This window comes from Melanotaenia boesemani, chromosome 12 (genome assembly GCF_017639745.1).
Source record: "Melanotaenia boesemani isolate fMelBoe1 chromosome 12, fMelBoe1.pri, whole genome shotgun sequence".
NCBI classification, from domain to species: Eukaryota; Metazoa; Chordata; class Actinopteri; order Atheriniformes; family Melanotaeniidae; genus Melanotaenia; species Melanotaenia boesemani.
Genome location: NC_055693.1, coordinates 32835424 through 32859572, shown reverse-complemented (window position 1 = coordinate 32859572; position 24149 = coordinate 32835424). Strand labels below are relative to the sequence as shown.

General features: G+C 41.8%; 1 protein-coding gene across 1 annotated transcript; it reads right to left on the bottom strand.

Annotated features, from left to right (window-relative positions):
- Positions 1-21737: 21737 nt before the first annotated feature.
- LOC121649870 lies at positions 21738-23345 on the bottom strand. Its single transcript, XM_042000968.1, has 4 exons — positions 23034-23345; positions 22744-22899; positions 22238-22333; positions 21738-22055 (listed from the first exon to the last, which is right to left on the bottom strand). The coding sequence occupies exons 1-4, from the start codon at positions 23133-23135 to the stop codon at positions 21738-21740; spliced, it is 672 nt and encodes a 223-aa protein (XP_041856902.1). The 5' UTR covers positions 23136-23345.
- Between the last annotated feature and the right edge of the window lie 804 nt (positions 23346-24149).

Sequence of the window (24149 nt, the reverse complement as noted above, 5' to 3'; positions counted from 1 at the left end):
AAAATCACAGTTAAATGTGAAAAATCCAAATACACTGTCCAAATGCAAATAAGTTAAGTATTAGGTAATACTTCAAGGAAAGTGTGGGGCTTAAGGAATGGTTTGACAAGGAGTAAACAATCTGATCTGAATCCAAGTGGTGTTTTGTTAGTGGACATCTGTGCTCGTCAGGGATTGTCCATAACGAACACCATGTTCAGGGATAAGAGTGTCCACATGTGCACCTGGCACCAGGACACTCTAGGCTGCAGTTCGATGATTGACTTTGTAGTCTTTGACTTTGACTTGCGGCTGCATGTCTGCAACACTTGGGTGAAGAGAGGGGCGGAGCTGTCAACTGATCACCACCTGGTGGCAGGTTGGCTCAGATGGTGGGGGAGGATTCCAGCCAGGTCGGGCAGACCCAAGCGTGTTGTGAGGGTCTGCTGGGAACGTCTGGCAGAGTCCCCTGTCAGAAAGAGTTTCAACTCCCATCTCCAGCAGAGCTTCGACCATGTCCCGGGTGAAGCAGAGGACATTGTGTCTGAGTGGGCTGTGGGCCTCTATTGTTGAGGCAGCCAACCGGAGCTGTGGTAGTAAGGTTCTCGGTGCCTGTCGTGGTGGTAATCTCCAAACTCGTTGGTGGATACCAGCAGTGAGGGATGCTGTCAAGCAGAAGGAGTCCTGCTGGGCCCTTTTGGCCTGTGGGGCTCCGGAGGCAGCTGATGGGTATTGGCAGGCTAAGCTGGATGCAGCTTTGGTGGTCGCTAAGGCAAAAACTCGGGCATGGAAGGAGTTTGGAGAGGCCATGGAGAATGACATCTGGACGGCTTCGAGAAGATTCTGGTCCACCATCTGGCGGCTCAGGAGGGGGAAGCAGTGCTTTGTCAACATTTTGTACAGTGGGGATGGGGTGCTGCTGACCTCGACTTGAGATCAATCCCACCAATGGGTCAATCCCACCAACACGTCTTCCGATGAGGACTCAGAGTTGGGGGGACCCTCGCATAGCTATTTCTGGGGCTGAGTTTGCTGAGGTGGTTAAAAAGCTCCTTGGTGGCACGCGTATGAGATCCACCCGGAGTTTCTTAAGGCTCTGAAAGATGTAGGGCTGTCTTGGCTGACATGCCTCTGCAGCTTTGCATGGACATTGGGTACAGTTCTCCTGGACTGGCAGACCGGGGTTATGGTCCCCCTCTTCTAAAAGGGGGACCAGAGTTTCATGCTTCAACCAGCATCAGCAAGTTACAGGTGTAACAGGGGGATCACACTCCTCAGCCTCCCTGGTAAGGTCTATTCAGGGGTCCTGGAGAGGAGGGTCCATCGGGTAGTCGAACCTCGATTGAGGAGGAGCAATGTGGTTTACGTCCCGGTCATGAAACAAGGGACCAGCTCTACACCCTTTTCAGGGTCTTGGAAGAGGCATGGGACTTTGCTCAGTCAGTCTACATGTGCTTTGTGGACTTGGAGAAAGTGTTTGGCCATGTACCCCGGGGGCTCCTGTGGAGGTGCTGCGGGAGTTTAAAGTGTTGGACCCCCTTGTATGAGCTGTCTGGTCCCTGTACGACTGGTGCCAGAGCTTGGTCCACATTGCCGACAGTAAATCAGATTAATTTCCAGTGAGAGTTGGACTTCGTTAAGGCTGCCCTTTCGCACCAATTCTGTTTATAACTTTTATAGACAGAATTTCTAGGTGCAGCCGAGGTGCTGAGGGGATTCGGTTTGGTGGCCTCAGGATTGGGTCTCTGCTCTTAATGGATGATGTGGTTCTGTTGGCTTTTTCGAACCGTGATCTTCAGCTCTCACTGGGGGGAGACAATGTTCCTCAGTCGGAAAAAGGTGGACTACTTTCTCCAGGTTGGGAATGAGGTCCTGCCTCAAGTGGCAGAGTTTCAAGAATCTCGGGGTCTTGTTCAAGAGTGAGGGAAGGATGGAGCGGGAGATCGACAGGCAAATTGGTACAGCGTCTGCAGTGATGCAGACTCTGCATCGGTCTGTCATGGTAAAGAAGGAGCTGACCCAAAAGGCAAAACTCTCAATTTACTATCGACCTCTCTCAATGGTCACAAGCTGTAGGTAGTGACCGAAAGAATGAGACTGGCGGCCGAAATGAGTTTTCTCCGCGGGGTGGCCGGGCTGTCCCTCAGGGATAGGGTGAGAAGCTCGGTGATCCAGCAGGGGCTCAGAGTAGAGCTGCTGCTCCTCCACATCGAGAGGAGCCAAATGAGGCGGCTTGGGCATCTGCCCTCCCTGGTGAGGTGCTGCAGGCACGTCCCACCGCAGGAGGCCCTGGGGAAGACCCAGTATATGCTGGAGGGACTACATCTCTCGTCTGGCCTAGGAACGCCTCGGGATCCCCCCGGACAAGTTGGTGAATGTGGCCGGGGAAAGGGAAGTCTGGTTTCCCTGCTTAGGTAGCTAGCCCCATTACTCAACCCGTTAAGCGGCAGAAAATGGATGGATGGATGGACGGACGGACGGATGGACGGAGGGATGGATGGATGGATGGATGGATGGATGGATGGATGGATGGATGGATGGATGGATCCCTCGGTATGCAAAGCTCAGAAAGCTGGAACACTTGAGCCCAGACTTACCAGAAAATGTGTTAATGTGTTTCTCCACATTTCTGAGACACAGTTGTCTCAAACTATCCTTTCAATCCATGTGAGATGACAACATATTCCTTGGTTATTGTTTTGTGTAGCATCATGTCTTTGTAACATGATGAGATCCAGAGTCTGTGAGTTATAAATAATTTAGCCATTAATAATAATGATCACCCTAGCTGTTCCGGAGTAAGAAGAACTTTCCCATTCCTTCTCTTCTTCCTTCATACAAGTTAGTGGCAAATGTGTAAATTGTCATGTAGTAAGATGTCAGAATCTCAGAGTGATGCAAAAAAACTAACTTGGACTCGCACTCAAGACTGACTTTGACTCACATTTAAGACTGTCAACAATCTTTTTTTTTTTTTTTTTTTTAAATCTTTTTCTCTCTGTCTGATCTCCTGTCTGCTGTCTGTGTTGCATTCTGTCATGCACCAACACATCTGTTGCAACAGCGCTGCTGTATCTTTTGGGTATTAAAAACTTAATAAAGAGGGACCAAAATAAGAGCAGCTGTTGCACCAGGACATGCTTCAAACACAGTACAACAAAATCAATAATATCATATTTCTGCCATGTCCTGCTTCCACCCACTATCACCTGCCTCTTAGCCGTGGTTGTACCGACCACAGTGGTATCCATACCTTTCTGGGGAATTCCAAAGTTAGCCCTTGGAGAGTGTCTAAGTGGCCCGGCTGGCTCGGCCTCCCCAGCCCTGGCCCGGACGCACCACATACACTGGTTGTTCTGGGCCAGGCTGGGACACCACCACATGGGGCTCTGGGACCCAAAAGGGTGCCAGCTTCCCCTCGGCCCTCCTCCAGAAGTTTCTACAGAGGACCCATTCTCCTGGCACAGCCCATGCCCTTGCATCATATTGGCGGCAGACCCACGCCTGACGACGGCCCCTGTGCCATAGCACCCAGTCGTACACTGCTGGCAACCGTTTCTGATGATGCTGAACCCATCTATCCAGCGACACCTGGTCTTGAGGAGGGGCCACGCCCAGTGCCACATCAACTGGTAACCGTGCTCTCATAGTTATTTCAAGCCCTAGGGCAGGAATCACCAACTGTGGACCTGTTGAGCCACTGTCCTGCAGATTTTAGATGTTTACCTGCTGCAATACATCTGAGTGAAATATTATATATAATATAATATTATTATTATTAATAGGTCATTAACACCTAAAACCTATAGCACATTAGCAGACAGATTTGGGCCAAATTCGAGTTACTATAGATACTTCTGGCTCACGTCATGAAGTAACTCAACATGAAGTAGGTTATGGATCACGCAGATGGCTTGCCAGATCATGCACTTTGGCACTATTTTCTACCTCCGTCTACATTACGTAGGGACACAGAGTGACAATCTGCAGTTTCTTTCAGTTGAGGCAGTTTAACCGGTTTTGTTAAAATGGATTTTAAGCCACTCATTCACACTATCACAATTCCTTTGTTGAAGTGTTGTCACTGCTTGATGTAGTCTGGTCTTGAAACAAAGTAAATGGTAAATGGTCTGTACTTATATAGCGCTTTTACCCAAAGCGCTGTATATATACGTCACATTCACACATCAGGAGCAATTAGGGGGTTGGTGTCTTGCTCCGGGCAGAGATTGAACCAGCAACCCTTGGGCTACAGGACAACCATTCTACCCACTGAGCCATGCTGCCCCGAAGTATGTGAACTGAACATATATCTGTGCGTATCAAGCCCCTAATGTGATCTGGAACTTGGTAGTGCCTGAAAGGTGTCGGGGCTAGAACCAAAGGCGTTGGCCAAGTCCAGCCAGACTACTGACAGGTTGCCTTTCTTTGCTCTGGCCTCAAAAACTGTAACAATATTCCCTAAAGTAATGTAACATGTTTCCATGTTTCCTTCTTACTTTCCTTATCTGGCATAAGAGGTTAAATAAAGTCATCTCATGCAGATCAGTCTTTTAATCAAATTATCCTGACTGTGAAAAGTTTTCACACTGTTGACTCAGGGTGGAAAGAATGTTTTTCCGTCAGACAGGAAATTAGTTTTACTGCTCTTTGTTTAAATTGCTACAGCATGCAATGAAAAAGGTGAAAATAGAACAGCAGGCTACACTTGAAAATCTGTGCTGGACAGTTGCTCCAAGGTGGTTAAGAAAAATTATGTTCATGCTTTCAGAGAATTAGAAATAGATGGGAAAAGCCTGCTCAAACAGGTGGTTCATTTTTTTCTTTAAACCCAGACCATGATTTTCATTAAAAACTAAATATTGAAATACCAAAGACCAATCTACAAGAATGACCAAATTAAACAAAATGACCAGCTAACATAAGACTAATATGTTCAAATGATTTAAAGTGGTGGTTCTCAAGCTGCTGCCTCAGTCTGCCTGATCCTGTTTGTGCTTACATGTTGTTGCTGTCTACTCTTGGACGGGTTGTACTGGAAGTCATTTCGTTGTACTGTGATAGAAATTATTGTGTGAGCTGGCCTAAACTTTATTAAAGCTGTTATAAGATGAAACATAATTGTAATGTTTAGGATATGATGATCATGTGGCTCTTTCATTATCATGTGGCCTTTTCACTCTAAAAACAAAACTTACAGACGCTGGCCAGTTCTCTTTGTAGCTTCCCTTTTCTCTGTCTACTAACAGGGTGAAGTAAAGGGCAAAGATCATCTGCTCTCTCAAGATGAGTCTAGTTTCTTTTTATGAAGAACTCTCTCCAAATCTGCCCCTAGCAACACCCATTAATAGATATCCCCATCGAGTCATGCATGATGATGATTGTTGGAAAGGGCGTGATCAGAGATCTATATAACTTTGTGACACTTCCTTGTTGGGCAGAGAGAGCTCTCTGCATGCTCGATTGCAGGTATTTTCTTTATTTCTCTTTGCTGTAATAAACTTGTGAAAGACAGTTTGACTCGGCATCTATGATTCTCCCCACAAAGATTTTTCCAGCACAGTACCTGTGTCCTGCACTTGTATAATGACAAATAAAGACTCTTGAACTCTTGATCTTGAACTCTTGAACTTTCTCTACCGTGCCCCATTTGGAGGATTAAACATTTCCTATATATATATATATATATATATATACATATATATATACCTAGTTATACTATAACTATATAACTTATAACTATGTAACTTACTATACTCATAACATCCCAGATGTGAGGAAGATGTAATAAGAAACACATTTACTGCTAAACCAAGAGCAAGATATCTGCCCTCTTTCGTCCCAGTTACCTGTTTGTCCATATCTCTCTTTCTTTTCTCCCTTCTATGCATTCAGTAAACCCTGATCTCTGATCTGCAGTTCTTCTTCTTCTTTACATTTTTGGGAGTCTGCCTGTCAGCAGCTCCAGCAGCTCTGGAAAGCTGTGGAGACTCGCGGCAGGTTGTGGCAGCTGCAGGAAGTGCTGCTGGAAGTTGCTGCTGCTACGATTTGAGCTTCTGTCTCTTGTTAGATGAGGATTAGCAGGTAACGAAAAAAGTCCAGTGTTACTTTTACACCCCTCAAAAGCACAAATCCATCTCATTGCAGGAATATTTCATCAAAATCTGTGAATGAATAGAAGTCTGAAACTAGCAAATCGACAATAATTAAGTTTACATCCCTTCATTTGCGTTGGTGGGCGTGGTTTTCTATGCCTGCAAGATGAGGACCCATCTGTCTGCATCTGGAGAGAGGGGCTGTGGGGTTTTTAAAATTTTCTTGTGATGTGGAGACGGCTCTACATCACGAAAAACAAAACCTGGTTTTACTCTAAAAAGGTTGTTATGAGCCATTTTTTACCCATAAAATTGCATTTTTTCAATAAATTTAAAAGATTCAAATTTTATCAACAGTAAATGTATTTTTTTAATCACAATTCAGTAATACTGCATTGTTTCCAGCTCAACACACACAATGTTGAGTGCATGACTCCTTTAATGATCAGTTGTGAACTTATGAATTATGAATTCGCTCTGTGCACAAGCCCCGTGACGTACTTCCGTTTTTCCCAGTGATCGGCAGATCAGTTTCCGGTTTACTTCCTGCTTCATCCGCATCACCATGAACTTCTCAAGATGTCTCCAAAACCTGCCGAAAATATCTATAAATGATGTACACTGCATCGTGGATGCCCACTCCCCTGCTCCCAAGAGCAAACAAGAAAAAGGCTTTCGTCTATATATATCCAGTTACGTGCACCAGTATGAGGGTAAGTATATTATGTGGTGATGTTAGCCGGCCAGCTAACGTTGGCGACCTGCTAATTAAAGCTTTACGTTTGTTTCGTATGTTTAATTGTTGTTAAAACTGTGTTACTTTTGCGTCTCTCTCAGTCTCAGACAAAGATCAGGGCACAGGTGAAGTTGTCGTCAGGGCGCTGTGTTACAGGTCCATGAAGAAAGCTGAGAAGCCTCACAGTTTGAGTGTATGGTGAAGCTAGAATAGATAAGACAGCAGCGGTTGCTTGAGAAACCCAGTGTTCCCGATGTTCTTGGGGACTGGGCAAAGCCATACATTTTAACTTTTTAATGTGTTCACAATGAAAAGAGTGGTTTAAATAACAGGTAAGTTCACCTTGCTGGTCCCCACTGGGTTACTGCATGCGTTCATGTTGAAGTTATAATGTTATAATGTTATTATAACCCAGAGTTCCTAATGTTCCTGGGGATTCAGCTAAGGTTATTCATGTTCAATGTAACTTTTAATAGATAGAATGAAAACCTACTGCAGGTGAGTTTCCTTAGCTGATCCCCACTGGGTTATTGCTTACTGATTCTCATCAGTTTTATATGCATCTTATTGTGCCTCTCACTTGTTGTTAGCTGTGTTTTACCTAAACTCAGTCATTTATTTAAGGTGTAGGCTTGATTAAAAAAAACTCAGACTGTGTCATAAAGAATGATTAAGCAGTTAAACAAGCCAAGATTAATAAGTACTAACTGTGACATTTTACTTTTACAGGTGGTACTAAGAGATTCCAGTCCTGTGGAGCTGCTGCATCACAGCTGCACATGTGTGGCTGGAGCAGCTTTATGTAACCACTGTGTAGCCTTGCTTTTCCAGTCAGCACATTATTCTCAGCTGAAGGTGCCTGTGGTCCCCCCTATGCTGAGCTGTACTGAGGGAGAACAACAGTGGCACAAGCCCAGAACTTTGGTAAGTGCCAAAAAAGGACATATCTATCTGTTGCACACTCATTATACACATGTTGGTGATGTTTTCTAAACTATATACTGCCTTATTTGATAGGGTATAAAACCAGGACCCGTGGATAAGATGGCTGTTTTATCTGCGAAACCAAAGTGTGGAGGAACCAGAGAGGGTGTAAGGTAAAACCTGCATATTGTAGATGTATTACAATATTCTGCATGAATGTTTAAATGATAATATGTGTATGGCACTTATGTAAACTATTATGCTTCACACAGGAGCACACTCTACAAAGGCCTCAGTGGGGATTTACCTGATCTCTCTGTCCTTCAGGTAGCGCTAACAGGATCAAACGTCAAGGGACGGTATGACATGATCTCAACTTAAATTGATATACATACACTAGTATTTCACAATTTTATATGGGGCTGTGCACAGAAGGGTTCTCCATTACAAAATTATTTGTAGGGACGATGGCCCCATGCACAATGAACCCCATCCGTACATGTTGCTCATTGAAAATATGGGTAATGTCTATGGTATTATAATAATGATTTTTTACATGCTTAGGTGACAGAAGTATATAAGAACTTCTCCGCAGCTGAGGCACCGATGATCTGCAGCATGGGCATCAGCTCTGAAGTTCCTCTGGTTGACTCTGCCCTTGGCCCAGTTCAAGCTGGAAGCCCATTGTCCTACCAGCAACCAGCAAGAGTGAAGAAGGACCTGTCCTTCCATGCTGCCCCACCACCTCCTTCTCTGCCTCTTCAGAATTACCACCTAATTGCATGTTTGTCTGTAGTGAAGCACAACAGCTACACCTTAAAAGTCTTGAGGTCAGTTGGGACATGGCACACAAATTTGAATGTGCTACCAGAGAACAAAGTTCATGCAGTGAATAGCATCAGTTAAGGAGGCCTAGACTGACTGCCTCACGGTTCAGGGAGATCTGTCAGGTCAGAGAGAGTAATGAAGACAGTCTGGCTGACCGGATACTGCAGCTCGTCAGACTGCAGCTATGAAGAGGGGCCTTGAATTGGAGGCAGATGCCATCTGGGAGTACTGCCAGATGAAGAGGGTCAACCACTACCCTTGTGGATTTGTAATTCACCCTGATGCCCCATGGCTGGGGGCATCTCCCGATGGGTTAATTTTTGACCCTTCAGAGCATTGTCAATTTGGTTTGATTGAAATGAAATGTCCAAATGTTAAAAGCTACGTTGACTGCCCATATCTCAGAATGAAATTAGGCAAACTTGAGCTCAAACAATCACATGCTTATTACACACAAGTACAAGGGCAGATGCTAATAACAGGAATTAATTGGTGTGACTTTGTTGTCTCCGCTGAGGAAGACATACAGTGCATCCGGAAAGTATTCACAGCGCTTCACTTTTTCCACATTTTATTATGTTACAGCTTCATTCCAAATTATATTAAATTAAGCTCTTACCTCAAAATTCTACACACAATACCTCATTATGACAAGGTGAAAAAAGTTTTTTTTTTTAGATTTTTTGAATTTATTAAAAATGGAAAACGAAGAAATCACATTTACATAAGTATTCACAACCTTTGCCATGGAGCTCAAAATTGAGCTCAGGTGCATCCTGTTCCCACTGATAAGCCTTGAGATGTTTCTACAGCTTAATTGGAGTCCATCTGTGGTGAATTCAGTTGATTGGACATGATTTGGAAAGGCACACACCTGTCAATATAAGGTCCCACAGTTGACCATGCATGTCAGAGCACAAACACCAAGCATGAAGTCGAAGGAATTGTCTGTAGACCTCCGAGACAGGATTGTCTTGAGGCACAAATCTAGGGAAGGATACAGAAAAATTTCTGCTGCTTTGAAGGTCCCAATGAGCACAGTGGCCTCCATCATTCATAAATGGAAGACGTTTGGAACCACCAGGACTCTTCCTAGAGCTGGCCGGCCGTCTACACTGAGCAATCGGGGGAGAAGGGCCTTAGTCATGGAGGTGACTAAGAACCCGATGGTCACTCTGGCAGAGCTCCAGCGTTCCTCTGTGGAGAGAGGAGAACCTTCCAGAAGGACCACCATCTCTGCAGCAATCCACCAATCAGGACTGTATGGTAGAGTGGCAAGACAAAAGCCACTCCTTAGTAAAAGGCACATGGCAGCCCGTCTTGAGTTTGCCAAAAGGCACCTGAATGACTCTCAGACCACGAGAAACAAAATTCTCTGGTCTGATGAGACACAGCTTGAACTCTTTGGTGTGAATGCCAGGCGTCATGTTTGGAGGAAACCAGGCACCGCTCATCACCAGGCCAATACCATCCCTACAGTGAAGCATGGTGGTGGCAGCATCATGCTGACAGTGCCCAGTTAGTGAAAGCAGAAAATATCATGTCAGAACCACTCATTATTTCGAAAGGTGTGCCTCAAGGGTCTATTTTGGGCCCCACCCTTTTCTCCATTTACATCAATGACATAGATAAAGCTGCTGGCAGCTCTCGGATCCACCTGTACGCCGATGACACCATTCTGTATTCAGTCGGCCCCTCCCCACAAGCTGCTGCAGCTGTTCATCAACTCAGCCTCACTTCAGTAGAGCAGTCCTTCCACAACCTTCACCTTCACCTCAACTCCAGTAAAACAAAGTGCATCCTTTTTAGTCGGAAAACTGGCGCTGACACCCTACCAATACTCACCTGCCTAGACGGCACGGCTTTGGATTATGTCAACTCCTATAAGTACCTGGGCATCTGGCTGGATTCATCTCTGTCATTCGTCACCCACATAAATAATCTCCAAGCCAAAATAAAAGCCAGACTAGCGTTTCTTTTCCGTAATAAAGCCTCTTTCACTCACGCAACCAAATGCATTTTAGTCAAATTGACCTTACTCCCAATTTTTGACTATGGCGACATCATTTATAAAATGGCACCAAGCTCAGCCCTTAAAAAACTAGACACTCTCTACCATTCAGCCATACGCTTTGCCACAAACGCCCCTTTCCACACCCACCACTGTGATCTCTATAAATTGGTGGGCTGGCCGTCCCTTCACACTCGGCGACTCCATCATTGGTTTCTTTTTATTTACAAGTCAATCTTACACAAGACACCTTTCTATCTCTCATCTCTTCTCCACCTCGCTCGCAGCACTTATCACACCAGGTCAACTGAATTTATTAAGCTCATCATTCCCAAAACCGCCACTGTTTTCGGCCGTAACGCCTTCCACTTTGCCGCTGCAAATGACTGGAATACACTGCAGAACACTCTCAAACTTCCAGCTCTGATATCTGTTTCTCTGTTTAGACAGAGAGTTCAACAGATTATTGTAGATACTTGTTCCTGCTGACGATGCTGACTCTCCCTTATATACAAACATTTCTCCACTACTTTTTCTCTCACATAAATCCGTCTTATATACTGTGTTCTTCCCCCTTTCACTTTTATATATTTGTACTCACTCTGCGTTTTTTTTTTTTTTTTTTTTTTTGTATTGTATTGTTGCATTGTGGTCCTGTGTATGCACAGTTGTCTGTTTATATGTATGTACGTTATTTATTCCTGCTGGGGCCTCTTGGCCAGGTCATTTGTAAATGAGAACTAGTTCTCAAACATTTTTTTTACCTGGTTAAATAAAGGTTAAAAAAAAAAAAAAAAAAAAAAAAATGCTATGGGGATGTTTTTCAGCAGCAGGAACTGGCAGACTAGTCAGGATAGAAGGAAAGATGACTGCAGAAATATACAGAGACATCCTGGATGAAAACCTGTTCCAGAGCGCTCGAGATCTCAGACTGGGGCGACGGTTTATTTTTCAGCAGGACAATGACCCAAAGCACACAGCCAAGATCTCAAAGGAGTGGCTTCAGAACCACTCTGTGAATGTCCTGGAGTGGCCCAGCTAGAGTCCAGACTTGTATCCCATTAAACATCTCTGGAGAGATCTGAAAATGGCTGTGCATAGACGTCTCCCATCCAACCTGAAGGAGCTTGAGAAGTACTGCAAAGAAGAATGGGCGAAACTGCCTAAAGATAGGTGTGCTAAGCTTGTAGCACCATATCCAAAAAGACTTGAGGCTGTAATTGCTGCCAAAGGTGGATCAACAAAGTATTAAGCAAAAGCTGTGAATACTTATGTAAATGTGATTTCTTCATTTTCCATTTTTAATAAATTCAAAAACTTAAAAAAAAACTTTTCATCTTGTCATAATGGGGTATTGTGTGTAGAATTTTGAGGTAAGAGCTTAATTTAATATAATTTGGAATGAAGCTGTAATATAATAAAATGTGGAAAAAGTGAAGCGCTGTGAATACTTTCCGGATGCACTGTATATCTTTTCAACAATTGTGTGAGGCTACAATTCACACAGACTCACCAACACTGGACAATAGAAGATGGAGAAACGTTGCTGGTCTGATGAGTCTCTGTTTCAGCTCCACATTCAGATGATAGGCTCAAAATTTGGTGGAAACATCATGAAAACATAAATCCATCCTGCCTTGGATCAACAGTTCAATAGCTGGTGGTGTAATGGTGGGGGTGTTATTGTCGTGGCCCACTTTGGTCCCCTTAGTACCAACGTGGCCTGGTTTAACCACCACAGCCTACCTGAGTATTGTTGCTGACCATGTCCATCCCTTTATGACCACAGTGGAGCATCTTCTGATGCTACTTCCAGCAGGATAATGCACCATGTCACAAAGCTCAGATCATCTCCACCTGCTTTCTAAAACATGACGATGAGTTCACTGGACTCCAACGGCCTCCACAGCCACCAGATCTCAGTCCAGTAGAGCAACTTTGGGATGTGGTGGAACGGGAGATTCTCATCATGGATGCAGCCGACAAACCTGGAGCAACTGTGTGATGCTGTCATGTCAATATGGAGTAAAACCTCTGAGGAAGGTTTCCAACACCTTGTTGGATCTATGACACCAAGAATCAAGGCAGTTCTGAAGGAAAAAGGGGGTCCAACCAGGTATTAGCCAGGTTGACCGGGTAAGTTTCTAAAAACTTTTAATAATGTGGACTTGCTAGTTTCATAAAACAAAATGGAACAGTTGATTTGCTTCCTTTGAATAACGGGCATCATTATTAAAAAAACAAAAACAAAAACAAAACATTAATTTGCCAGACATTCTTCACATAGATCAATACTGTGAAAGCAAGAGGACCATTGATGCCATATGTAGTATTAATTTCTAACTATTTCATAAACTAAAGCTCTTAAGACCATTCAAAGAAAAAGTGCATATGGTATGTGGTCATCAGGCCTTCACTTCCTGAATAATTAATGCAACATGTTGAAAAAAACAATAAATCAATGGCCTTTTTTTTTTTTTTTTTTTTTTACACTTACTTTGTTTCCTCAAATGTTTCAGGTATTTTTGATGAACATATCAAAGTAATGGGTAATTTCTTTCTCCAAAAGTAACTTTAACTTTGCAAAAGCCCAGCAATAGCTCGACATAGTGTTAGCATGCTTAGCCTTGGCTTTCAGCATGACTTGTCTGCAAATGTCACTTCCAGTTTGTTGTGATTTTCCTGGTTATAGTGTCTTCCTGGATAACCAAGCGTGTGGAGCCACACTAAACAAGTTCTGACTGGATCTTGTATTTCCTCCCACCTTTCCGAACAAAAGAGTTTTCTACTGGGTATTTCCATCTCTTTTTTATGTCTAATGAAATTGTCAGTACCTTTTTGTCATAGTTTTGATCCATGTGCACAACTTTTATTAAGTTACTGTTTTGTATTTGTCAGGAAAAAAGGTCGTTGACGGTGACTATGACGAAAATCTTTCATCAATAAAATTAACACTGCTCTCAGCTCCTAACAACCTAGGTAGCAACATGTACATACTCAGAAGCGGGTTACATTGACAATGTGGACTGTTACTTAAACATTATTTAATCAAAAATGTAAAATATTTTGTGAATTAATAGCTTATTGATAGCTTTGTTCTATTAGCTCTGATCAATCGAGCAATGTTCTTGCGTGTAAAATTTTATGTTCTATTCAGCACCAGACCAGAAGAAATAAAAACAAATTGTTGTTATAAAGGAAAAATAAATCTAACACTTTGAAGTTACTTTTTTTCTCTTCAGCTCTTTCAGCTCTTCCGTGCCAGAGAGACCACAACATTCACCAGTACATTTATGTCAAACGTGGGTGGATCATAGCTGACAAGCATTTTGAGGGGCACCACAGACTGATCATTTATAATCAAAAGAGTTCATGAGTGATAGAAGGAGAAGTTCTTCAAGGTTTTTGGTGTGACTCAGAAGCAACAGATACTGTAGCAGTATTTAGTGTATGTAGAGTTCTGCTGCTCAATGTGAAATTCATTACAGACCCCTGGCTTTTATGGATCTTGTGGAAAGACTCAGAGCCAGCAGTGTGAGTCATAGATGGATCCATGTGTGCTGCAGTAGCAGTAAAAAAAAAAAAAAAGGAAACCTCAAAAATTCTCTCTTTTTCCTTTGCCTACCCCTTGCTCTTTTGGCAGCAAAAGCCACCAAGAATGTAGCAGAGCTCCCACGCTTGTAGTTTAACCCTGCCAAGTTCATTAAGTGGAAAGTAGTTTAACAAACCAGAAACATCATCGTTCATCAGAAGGATGATTTAATTGTCAAAGCCCTATTGGATGGTTATTTGCTTGGTTTTCCTTTTACATCAAAACATAGTTTGAACCACAAATTATTATTTCCCCCATGTTTAAAACTTTCATGCAGATTTTCCATGGAAAATCAATTATTCTGTGAATAGTGGCACAAAATGGTCTTTTCTCCAAGCATGTTTACACTGGCACCACTACGACTCTTTATGAATCAAGATTTTGTATTGTCAGTTTCTGCAGTATGTGAGTACATACACCGGAATTGAGAAGGAAGTTTCTTTCCATCCCACGGTGCAAAAATACTAAGAATTGTTTAAAGAAAAGTATATATAAAATACAGTATATAAAAATACAGTAGAGTAGAAAAAATAAAAAATGTAAGAGTATGTCTGTAAATATATACAATTTATTTTACACATGCACCCTATACAAACACATGCAAACCTACAATGCAAAATACAGAACCAGATGATTCTGTAGCAACAGCAGCATCATTTTCTTTTTTACAGGGGCAGGACCAGGGGCGTTTCCTGGACCTGGGAACATTGGGGGCTGAGCCCACACCCTCATAAAGAAATCTCAGTGAACCAACACAGTAGAAACTGCCTTTTATTTAAGCTTTCTTGAGCATTGTGTCACCTTGTTTAAAGCCAAATACTGCAATATGTGCTTCGATATGTATTTATTTTCAATCTTAAACGTGACAATGTAAACAAGATCTCTAACATCAGTATTAAACTTTTACTTTTCCAGACATCTGCTGTTTGGCTCCACAACCTGCTCTTTAGTGTACATTTTCTGCAACAAAAGGATGAACGTGAACTGTTTTCAGTCACTTGCAATTTTCAAAATAAAGATGATGCTGTAGTATTTACTGTACCTCTCTATCATCTCATCTGTCTCTTCCTTCTTTCCCTACAGGCTTCATCACTTGTTTTCCTTCCATCATTTCCCTTCTTCCCTTCTTTCACTTGCTGTTTTCCATCTTTACCATTATTACTTTTTCAGTAGTATAGCCGAGTTTAAACTAGTGGTCTCTGATTTTTACTTCCCAGTCTCGAACATCCCTGTCCTGGAGCAACACACACATACAAGAACCACCAACCTCATTAATACATAAAGTAAACACCCACACAAAGGTGAGATCATGAAAGACTGGTTTTGTGTTCCAAATATAAACGTATTGTGAGCAACATAAAATGTAAAACACTCTTTAAAACTCTTTAACTACTGACCTGCCAGTGACCTGGAGGTGAACAAAAACATCAGTAAATAAATTTATAATAAAGCTGTTCTTTATTTATCTATATTTAAACTAAAGCAGCATCTAGAAACCAAACATCCAACACTAATGGGAAAGCCATTTCCATCTACTACAACACAAACGCATGCACACACACACTCACACCAGCGGGTAAACCAGCGAATTATGTCTACTTCACCACTGGATTTAATGCAGATGTGTATAACAGAAAAGGGCAGGGCTAACAGTTTAGTACAGCTAGCTTAACCTTCGAAGTACCAAGTACTGTCACGAATGATCTGCCTAATCTTCATTTCATTTTTAAGACATACAGGGTTTAAATTATTTGTGGTTTACCTGTTTCGTGTGTTGGCCCAGAGTCTTGCTGTCCATTGGCAGCGACCACAACTGAAGAGTTGTCTCTCTTCTCTAAATAAATAACCGTCTGATGTCCATTTTTGACCGCTAATGATGACTGCTCGAAATGACACCAAAGTTCAGATTAGGCAAAGCAAGGCAAATTTATTTGTATAGCACATTTCATGTACAAGACAATTCAAAGTGCTTTACATAAAACATAAAAACATTAAAGCAAGGTGCAGGGAAAGAAAAAAAAAGAAAAAAAAAGATTAAAAAAGATAAAATTGATTACATAAAAAACAGCAGGAAAAAGCTCAGATAACAAAATAAAGTTAAGATTTCAGCGTAAAAGAACCAAATGCAGATCTGGATTTCTAAATAAAAACTATTTCCATGCAGCAGAGAATGGGTGGGTCTTTAACCTTGATTTAAATAAACTAAGTGTTCCAGCTGATTTGAGGCTTTCTGGGAGTTTGTTCCAGACATGTGGAGCATAGAAGCTGAATGCAGCTTCCCCATGTCTGGTTTTGACTCTGGGAACTGATAAGAAACTGGATCCAGATGACCTGAGGGTTCTGGTAGGTTCATACTGGGTCAAGAGGTCTCTGATGTATTTTGGTCCTAAACCATTCAGAGCTTTATAGACCAGCAGCAGAACTTTAAAATCTATTCTCTGATGAACAGGCAGCCAGTGTAAAGACCTCAGAGCTGGACTGATGTGGTCCACTCTCTTAGTCTTAGTGAGGACTCGAGCAGCAAAGTTCTGAATAAGCTGCAGGTGTCTAATTGATTTTTTAGGTAGACCTGTGACGACACTGTTACAATAATCCAGCCGACTAAAGATGAACGCATGGACTAGTTTTTCCAGGTCCTACTGAGACATCAGATCTTTTACCCTTGATATGTTCTTAAGGCGATAGTAGGCTGATTTTGTAATTCCCTTAATGTGTTTCTCAAAGTTAAGGTCTGAGTCCATCAGTACACCCAGATTTCTGGCCTGATTGGTGGTTTTTAGTTGTATAGACTGAAGCTCTGTGGTGACACTTAATCGTTTCTCTTTGGCTCCAAAAACCATCACCTCAGTTTTGTTTTTGTTTAACTGGAGAAAGTTCAGACACATCCAGTCATTAATCTCCTCAATGCATTTCCCAAGAGCCTGTACAGGGCCTCAATCTCCTGGTGACATTGTAATATATATCTGTGTGCCATCTGCGTAGCTATGGTAACTAATTTTGTTTTTCTTTATAATCTGTGCCAGTGGGAGCATGTAGATGTTAAACAGAAGAGGCCCCAGGATGGACCCTTGGGGAACTCCACATGTAATTCTTGTCTGCTCAGATGTAAAATAACCTATTGACACAAAGTACTTTCTGTTCTCTAAATAAGATTTAAACCAGAGTAGTGCAGTGCCAGAGAGGCCCACCCAGTTCTCCAGTCTTTTAGTAATACATTGTGGTCAACTGTATCAAATGCAGTCCAGTACTGAGGTCCAGTAAGACTAAGACTGACATTTTTCCATCGTCTGTGTTCAAACATATGTCATTAATGACTTTGGTCAGAGAAGTCTCAGTGCTGTGGTGCTGTCTAAAACCTGACTGGAAGACATCATAGCTGTTTTGTGTTAAAAAGTCATTTACTTTTTCAATTTTCTTGCTTAGAAAAGATAGATTTGAGATTGGCCTATAGTTGCTCATTTGTGTCTTGTCTAGATTGTCCCTTTTTAGCAGAGGTTTGATTACAGCTCTTTTTAGAAGTTCTGGGAAGACACCCGAAGTTAAAGATAAGTTAACAATCTGTAACAGATCTGGTTTCAGAGTTCTTGAGACCTTTTTGAAAAGGCCTGAGGGCAGGATGTCCAAGCAGCAAGAGGAGGAGTTCAACTCACTTATGATATCACCTAGATCTTTGCTGCTAATGGGACTAAACTGTGTCATGGTGTTTAAGCTGGTTTTCAATGGACACAGTGTATTTACTGAACCTGTTGCAGCTGATGAACCAACTGTTTGTCTGATATTCTGGATTTTTTCTTTGAAGAATTTGGCGAACTCATTGCAGGCCTTGGTGGACCAGAGTTCAGGTGCTACTGACACAGGAGGATTTGTTAATCTGTCGACAATAGCGAATAAGACCCAAGCATTATGATAGTTTTTGCTAATAACTTCAGAGAAATAGGACTTTCTTGCATTCCTCAGTTTTAGATTATAAGAGTGAAGTTTCTCTTTATACATGTCATAATGAACCTGTAGATTTGTTTTTCTCAATCTACGCTCGGCTTTCCGACACTTTCTTTTTCCATTTTTCACCAATGTGGAATTTCTCCATGGAGACCTTTTCCTCCCAGAGACAACTTTCACCTTAATAGGAGCAACAGCATCCATAATACTTAACATTTTAGCATTAAAACTAGTGACAAGCTCATTGGCTGAACCCCCTGATAGGGCAGGTGTTGAAGAGAAGACCTGGTTAAACATTCCAGTCGTGTTTCAGCTATACACCGTTTTGTGATGACCTCTGTTGAGACATTTGTGTGAACAGGAATCGTACTCTCAAAGAAAACACAGTAATGATGAGACAGGCCCACATCACACACAGTAATTTTAGAAAAGTTCAAACCCTTCAAGATCAGTAAATCTAGAGTGTGTCCTTTAGTGTGTGTGGCCCCTGTTATATGCTGAGTCAGCCCAAAGTTGTCCAGATTGTTAGGGATAAAACGCCGGGCTGTTAGCCAACATGGAGGATTCCAGCTTCCATAAAATTCCTCTGTGATTGGTCATATTGTACCTGTGTTGCATTCACATAAGTCAGGAAATTACAAAACTACATCTTCTTTAATGTCATAAGGCGGCTGAGAGAATGTAAACTTAGTCCTTCTGGGATGAAAAAACATTCGGGGCTTGATGTGAAATGTTCGGGGCTAAAGCCGAGAATGCCCAGGCCAGGCGACGCCCCTGGGCAGGACGGGGTGGCAGGGAGGGGAGAGAGTTCAGCTTTCTGTTTTCTTTTCATTAGTACACCTGGTTTGATTTGCTCATTTGCTCCACCTGGACCTGTTAGTATATATACACCTTGGTTTCACTTATATCCTGTCAGTTCATTGTAGTCTTTGTGTTGTTTAGTCTTAATGTCATGTACCTGTTCTGTGTTCTCCGGTGCTTCTTTATTAAAACCCTTACCTTCTGCACCAGTCTGTGTCCTGTCTCTTCGTCAGCCTGCCTGGAAGAGGCTTTTTTTGGAATGTGCACACTGGGCAACCTGGCAGCTTGTATGATGCCAGAGTTTTACGTTTGTCTGCACTGTGGGAACTGGCAGAGAGAGGGAAGGTATTATCACAGCAGTACAGGAACATTGGAGGACAGGATGTTAGCTACTACATCATTGGAGGCGCTGCCTATCCGCTGACAAGCTGGCTCATGAAGCCCTTCCCAAACAATAGTGCCCTCACACACCAACAAGAGACATTCAACCTCAACAAAAGCAAAGCTAGGGTTGTGACTGAAAATGCTTTTGGCAGACTAAAAGGAAGATGGCGATGCCTAAAAAAGTGTAATGCAGCCTTGAGAGAGTGAAGTCCATGGTGCTCACATGCTGTGTGCTTCACAGTATAGAGTATAGAGAGGAGTGAAGACAACCCTTATCCACAGCCTCATATTCCAATACAACTACCTGCTGCAGATACTGAAGGAGTTGGAGTGCATGCAGCCTTCATGCGTTATCTCTTGCCTTCCAACTAATCTTTTCATAATAAGCATCATGTTTTGGAAGTTCGACAGACAGAACATGAGGAGAAATCTGTCAGTAATCTGTGACTGACTGGTTTAAAAAAATTTATGATATACAGTCCAACAAAATTAGCACTGAGGGTTAAAATGTAGAAAACATACTAAAATCGTGTGAAAGTGGAGGAGTTCACGTATCTCGGGGTCTTGTTCAAGAGTGAGGGAAAGATGGAGCGGGAGATGGACAGGAGGATCGGTGCATCGTCTGCAGTGATGCAGACTCTGCATCGGTCTGTCATGGTGAAGAAGGAGCTGAACCAAAAGGCAAAGCTCTCAATTTACTATCGACCACTCTCAATGGTCACGAGCTGTGGGTAGTGACCGAAAGAATGAGACTGGCGGCCGAAATGAGTTTTCTCCGCGGGGTGGCCGGGCTCTCCCTTAGAGATAGGGTGAGAAGCTCGGTGATCTGGGAGGGGATCAAAGTAGAGCCGCTGCTCCTCCCCATCGAGAGGAGCCAGATGAGGTGGCTCGGGCATCTGGTTAGGGTGCCTCCTGGACGCCTCCCTGGTGAGGTGTTCAGGGTGTGTCCCACCGGAAAGACCCAGGATACACTGGACAGACTACATCTCTCGGCTGGCCTGGGAACGCCAGATGAGCTGGTGAATGTGGCCGGGGAGAGGGAAGTCTGGGTTTCCCTGCTTAGGCAGCTGCCCCTGCAACCCGACTCTGGATAAGCAGCAGAAAATGGATGGATGGATAGATGGATGGTGGTGGAATGTTTACAGGTGTGTATTTTCTACAAGTATTTGATGCCAGACCTTCGTTAAACATGATAAACTTCATCCTGTGATATGGTGCATTTTAAAAATAAGCTGATAAACTGTAATGTAATGCACACCTAAGGATAAAGGCTTATATGTATTGTGCAAAGATGGATTATTTAATATTCCATAGCTATTACTGGTTAAAAACTAATTAATGATTTTATTAGCTAATATTTAACAGATGCAGCCAAACACCATATAACCAGCACACTGAAAAAAATGTTTTGTTCAATTTACTTAATTTTAATATTGAAAGTGGTTGCAAGCATCATATATATCTAAATCTAGATATATTTTTTAAGTTGGCTGTACTTAATATTTTTGAGTAATTTTAAAATAAATTATATAAGCTGTTATAGCACATTTTTTTGTGTGAATGTTATCCTTATTTCCTTAGTAATTCTAACTAAACCCATTTTGAATTTACTAAAATTCTTTGTGTAATTTATATTAGGGTTATTTAATTTATTATTGTATCTTAAATTCAATTAAATTGCTTTGTTCCACATATTTAAAACATGTTAGCTCAATTCACAACTTTATTAAAACAAATTTGTTTACATTTGTCAAAACATAAACTGTGATCACAATTTGATCACAAATAGAAAAAAATATTGTTACATGTTTGTACATGTTATGAATTCTGACACAATACACTGAAAAAAAAGTTTTGCACATTATCAGCATTCACATTTGCTGTCTTTTAACATGTCTTTTAACATTTTGAATGTCAAGAACATTCTCCTAAAGAACTTTGGAGGAACAATTTCCACCACCCATTTGCAAGAACTTTTTATGAATTTGTGTACTTTTGTAAGAAATTTCAGAACATACTAGGTAGTATCAACAACACAAGCTTTGGCTCCAGATCCAGTACAGTCCAGAAAGAACAATCCTTCATCAAAAATGTTACTGTCTAGTACCACATAAAGAAGATAATCTAATCTAGAAAGTATGGGACAGCATCGATAAAACTATTCTGTCACTGCAGGATTTCTGAGATTGCCATACACTGCAAGCTGTAAACCTAACAAACAAAATGAGAATTATGTGGAATTCTTAATAGAGCTAGATCCAAAACAAAGGCAAAGGCTTCTGAATGGCTGTGTGGAGAAAAGAATGAAAACAGCCATGCCTCTTGGATTTTTCTGATCATTCTCTCAGTGAACTTTTTTCTTAAATGGCTGCATTTCCTGCATACTCACCAATACCTGTCAAAAAGCAACAACAAGGTAGATAAACAAATAACAGAAAAACCACAGTCCTACAAGACACAGATTTTGTTCTTCAGTCCAAGAACTCTGGCGGAAAGTTTTCCACCCTCCATTTGCATGAGGACTTTCTGAATGAACTCATAGTAGTATTTCAGCTCCTTGGGGTAAGACAAGTTCAGTGCATAGATGACTCCCAGAAGCAATGCGCAAGCTTGCTCTACAGAGCCAATATTGTCCAGGATGATCACTCCTTCAAGATAAATGCCTATGTCATCAAAATTCCAAGGCTCTCCACCTTCCTTGTTGATGACATATACAGCCATGGAGTTCCTCTGCATGTCTCTGAGGATATCGTCTCCTTCGATGTCCTGCAAAAGATTGAGAAAAAAGGAAACATTTATTTATGTAATTTATTTAACCTAATATGGCATAGTGTTGACAAGAAATCATCATGGTCACATACCAACAAATTTCTGAAGGTGAAAATGTTATTTCAACATTTTTATAAGATTCAGTAAGATTTGTGACAATAAAATGTGAATCCACTGACCATGTACTCCCGAATTAGCTGTCCAGGATCTTCACCAAGGTAGAGGCACAATGTTTTGAGGACAGCTTCCCTTTTGCAGTTGGCGTCACTTGTAGCCTGTGTAAAATGACAAAGAGATGAAATCCATTAAACAATAGCCAAGCATATTTAAAAATTGTAAAAATTTCCATAGCATGCTTATGAGGCCACAAGGCATTATTGCTTTGATTAAGACATCAAAATTCATCTTTACCTTGCAAGCCTCAAGGGCTGTGCACACCAAGAATAAGAACAATAATGATGTGAAAATCCACAGTGATAAACATTGCTGTACATACAGTGCACATGCTGTAGCTCTGCCACTGGCTTTGTTTTGCTGCCATATCTACATGATGGTGTGTGTGCATGCAGAGTCAGGAGTGGTTGTGAAGTAAGAACTAATCAAAAGTTATGATAAAGTCATGATAAAAATGTGTCATTAATATCTTAACGTGACTCTTAAGACCTACGTTGCTATATACACATACTTTTTGCAAGATCTCCAGATGTTTTGCTAGGTTCTGTCCAGAAACACCTCCCTTCTTTGCAAACACAGATGTCAGCAGAGGTGTGTAACTATCCAGCCGTGCCATGAAGGTTGTCTCAAGTGGGATCGTTGTTATGCGCTGAAATTCAGCATTTATCTGGTACACATAGAAGACAAAGTACAAAGATAATTTGTAGCTGCTATTCTGCAAATATTGTGCCAAGTATTAGTTCTCCTAAACACAAAAAAACACTCAACATAATGTGAAGAGGTACACTATTGTGTACTTACCCCATCAATGTGGAAAAGTGCAGGCCACCTGGCTTTAAACTCTTCAACGGCTGGATTTCCCTGCACCACCTCTTTTCTTCTGTAGGAGAATGTTCTTGACATTTTCTCTCGTACACATGATGTACTGTTCCGTTGCCGGACATCATTCAAAAGTTCAACTCTCACATTTTCTAGGCTTTCATCTGTTTCTCCAACAGGGTTCAATGGACAATAGTTGACTTCAGACTTTCTGGCTTTCTTTACATTTTTGGCTGGAAGGCATTCATCTCTTGATTTATTTTTTAAAGCATTTACTGTCACTTCTGGGCAGCCAATATTTCACAATTTGGTCCTATAATTTGCCATTTTATATTTCAGGCTAATCATCCAGCCATAGTAACCACAAGCAGAGAGCTCTTTCAAACACGGGAATTTTCTGATGAGTGCTGCCGCTACTTCATCTATTTGATAATTTTGAGGATACGCCGTATACTGGAAAATCTCCTCAGCTAGCTTCTCGAGGATCTCAGACTTCAAGCCTGGTGTGATATTCAGCTTTGTGCCAGTTTCTCTGAAGGTTTCATTTCCACGTTGAAGCTGCACCTCTACATTGTATGGGAAGCGTGGAATAGGGAATTCCCGTGGCCATGGATGTGTTCTCAGTTCACTGTCCGAATGCTGCAGAATGATTGTGCTTTCTGAGTCTGATGAGGAGACTGAGGTCACACTGGGAGGTCCTTGGCTGCTTGCTGGTTTTGCAGAAGATGGAGATGAATCAATGTCATTCAGAGTGTATACCAATTTCAAAGTACCTCTGTCTTGGATCTCTTGAACTGAGGTAATGTTCATGAACTCATCATTAAAGTCAGGATCCTTAAACTGAATACGAAAGTGTCTTTCAATCCCAAATGTTTCACGAATTATATTGTGCAACTCTGTCAAAGTTGCTGGAAATCCGGATGAAAAATCCAGTCTTCGGAAGTCGTCGTCCTCAACGATGACTCTCACCTTTGGATGCAGCACCATTCTTTAATCTGATTGTTGAAACAGAAAAAATATAACAGTGAAATTTGGTATTGGTGTTTTTAATATTTTTTTTTTAGAAAAGCTGGAACACACAACTGAACAGTTAAACCA

Coding starts and splice junctions, on each gene's coding strand:
- LOC121649870 (XM_042000968.1), bottom strand. CDS start 23,135: ATGTCAAGAACATTCTCCTACAGAAGAAAAGAGGTGGTGCAGGGAAAT. Junction 22,900..23,033: donor CACTTTTCCACATTGATGGG/GTAAGTACACAA, acceptor TATGTGTACCAG/ATAAATGCTGAATTTCAGCG. Junction 22,056..22,237: donor AGCTAATTCGGGAGTACATG/GTCAGTGGATTC, acceptor AATCTTTTGCAG/GACATCGAAGGAGACGATAT.